This window comes from Dromiciops gliroides, chromosome 1, assembly GCF_019393635.1.
Source record: "Dromiciops gliroides isolate mDroGli1 chromosome 1, mDroGli1.pri, whole genome shotgun sequence".
Classification (NCBI taxonomy): Eukaryota; Metazoa; Chordata; class Mammalia; order Microbiotheria; family Microbiotheriidae; genus Dromiciops; species Dromiciops gliroides.
The window spans coordinates 122154326-122157185 of NC_057861.1; the positions used below are offsets into that span (position 1 = coordinate 122154326).

General features: G+C 44.8%; 1 protein-coding gene across 1 annotated transcript; it reads left to right on the forward strand.

Moving 5' to 3' along the window:
- The first annotated feature begins 1537 nt into the window (after window positions 1-1537).
- LOC122737124 (tumor necrosis factor receptor type 1-associated DEATH domain protein-like) lies at window positions 1538-2517 on the forward strand. The gene has a single exon (XM_043979586.1). It carries the CDS (start codon window positions 1552-1554, stop codon window positions 2515-2517), a length of 966 nt encoding a protein of 321 aa, XP_043835521.1. The 5' UTR covers window positions 1538-1551.
- The last annotated feature ends 343 nt before the right edge of the window (window positions 2518-2860 follow it).

Below are 2860 nucleotides of genomic sequence, written 5' to 3' on the forward strand. Positions count from 1 at the left end.
GCCCCCTCCTTCACCATCTAGATTGGACAATTATAACTAGGTTGGAAATGAAAACTGAATTGATAAAAACTTAATTTGATTTCTTTTTGTTCATCAAAGAGAATGTTCTTATGTTCTTAGAAAGATTAGAATAAAATATCTAATACAGGGGTCCTCAACCAAAGAGTTTTAGTAAATCCCATTCCTTCCAATACCTTGAGAATCAATACTTTACAATTTCCAGATTGTCTTGTTTCCAGGATGTAGATGGAATATATAGACATATATACATATATAATATTTCACACGTCATATATATAATAAAGAAAACCTGCTTCTTAACTCTTTGCTTCTTTCATTTCCATTTCCATTTCCTTATGAAACTTTTCTAGGAATGCAATACTAGCATCCCAATATGTTGGTTACAGTCAACTTTATAGTGCAATGAATTATATATTTTTTAAAAAATCTTAACATATGTTATCTATCTTTCATTAATTTATACTTCTAATTATTTCCTTAAATATCTTCAAAGAAATTTTGCTAATTTGGAGCTCTTTCCAAAATTAAAAAGTGCTAATTTCCCCCCCATGATTTTTTATGAAGTGATATTAATTATTTATTATTTAATGACCATTCTCTATTAAATTTTACAAGTTATATTACATTCTTTTTGGCATTACATGTGACTTTTCTGTCTCTGCTTTTTGAGAAACTGATATTTTATGTCAATGGTGTCTTAGTATCTCAATATTTTCAGAATATCAATTGATTGGCATCAGTTAATTATCTTTATTAAATTTATCACTCAGTAGCAATATAAAAATAATTTGACTATCAATAAAAGATTAATAACTAGTAACAAGGATAATAAGATCAAGTTAAAACCATTACAGATAATTACAGCAATCTTACTCTGTTATGTCTCTATCCCATAAAAATAGTATAGGATCTAGGCTATGAATAATGACAAATCCATGTAAGAGTCCTTGCTCAAAATGACAAGAGAAGGAGGTATGTCATGGTCAAGGAGAATAGGACACAAAGATGCTCTTAGTGTAGCTTTTTGTCTAGATTGGTGGCTAGTTCCTTCAAATCTGATTTGATGGGTTAGCTATTAATAAGCTGAAATAAAAGTTCTATTCAAGTGACCAGATAAACCATGATCCCTTTGAAGTTCCCCTCCTCACTGAATGCCTCATTCTAGTTCCTGTATCATGAGAGAGTGAAGGCCTTGTATCCAACACCTCTATGACTGAAGCTAATGAGTAAGTCAAGTGGAAATAAAAATAAAATATTTGGGAACAATTTTGTTAGACTTTGTTTCCCTGAACAACTGAATGGCTCTGCATATTGCTGATAATTCTTGCTGTTGATTCCATTGATTGAGGGTCTTCTTAGATTTTAAGAAAATGTTTATAACCTTTTGTGTACATTTTTGTTTTTATTAAATGCTTTTCCTTGTTTAATAATACTTACTTATTGGGCTCTGCGCAAACCCGGAAGAGCGACAGACAGGACCGGTGTCTGCGGGAGCCGGAGCAGCCGGGACCGGACGGCTCGGAGCCTGGGATGGCAGGTGACTCTGGGAAGATGGAAGACGGCCTCCAAGAGTGGATCGGCAGTGCCTACCTGTTTGTGGAATCCATGATGGAGAAAGTAATTCTGCCTGACCTATACGAAGATTCTCAGTGGAAGCTGGCAATATTTCGGGTCCTTAAATTGGCACTGGCAGGATGCACCGGGAGCCAGGACGGAGCCCAGATTCTAAAGATCCATTGCAGCAACCCGAAGCTTATCGTGCAGCTGAAGTTCTGCGGGCAGGAGCCATGCAGCCGCTTCCTCCGGAGCTATCGCGAGGGGGCTCTGCTGGCCGCCCTCCAGGACAGCCTGGTGGCTTTGCTGGGCCACACCCAGGACCTGATGCTGCACCTGGAGCTTCGCGTGGGCTCTGAGCGCCTGGATTTGATGCTTCAGGAGGAGGAGCGCTGCCTGCGCTGCATCCGACAGGCCAAGCCGGACTGGCTCCGAGACGAGGAGATAGGTGAGCTGGAGGATGCTTTCCGAAGCCTGACCTGCGATCCCGGGGGTGGTAAATACTTGGCCCCAGCCCCAAAGGCTTCAACCCCGGAGGTCCCAGCCCCGAAGACCCCAGCCCACTTGCTCCCTCAGTGCACACCGCCAAAGACCTTTATGTTCCAGGGACAGCAGATTGCTAATCGTCCTCTGAGCCTGGAGGGCCAACAGAAGTTCGCCCGCTCCGTGGGCCGCAAGTGGCGGACGGTGGGCCGGGCACTGAACTGCCGGGCCCTTCGGGAACATGACCTGGACTCCTTGGCTTACGAATATGACCGCGATGGGCTTTACGAGCAGGCCTTCCAGCTGCTGCAGCGCTTTGTGCTGGCGGAGGGCCGCCGGGCCACCCTTCAGCACCTCATCGAGGCTCTAGACAAGAGCAGCCTCACCAGCCTGGCTGAGGACCTGTTGGGGCTTCCGGGGCGCCGGGAACACCAGGAACAAGAAGGGGAAGAAGATTAACTGGTAGAGGAGGCTGCCAAAGGCACTGCCCAGCCCCACCGGCCCCACCTACCTTGAGCCAGCACAATTCAGACCTGTTGGACTAAGGGTGGGATGCCCGATTTGTCTGCAGCTGGGTTAGGGGGCCCGACCTATCCAGGGACAGTGAAGGCCCTACTCTATCTGAGACAGATGGAGGAGAGGTGAAAGGCTGAACTCCTATCCCTCTCCCACCCTTTGATGTGTCTCACACAAAACTGGGCCCTTACCTGAATGTGTGTTAGGCCCTCCTGTTGCCCACCCACCGACAGCTACCCATTGTCTCATCTGAAGTCCAAAGCACTTTGAAGATGTCCCAGTACCC

Coding starts and splice junctions, on each gene's coding strand:
- LOC122737124 (XM_043979586.1), top strand. CDS start 1,552: ATGGCAGGTGACTCTGGGAAGATGGAAGACGGCCTCCAAGAGTGGATC.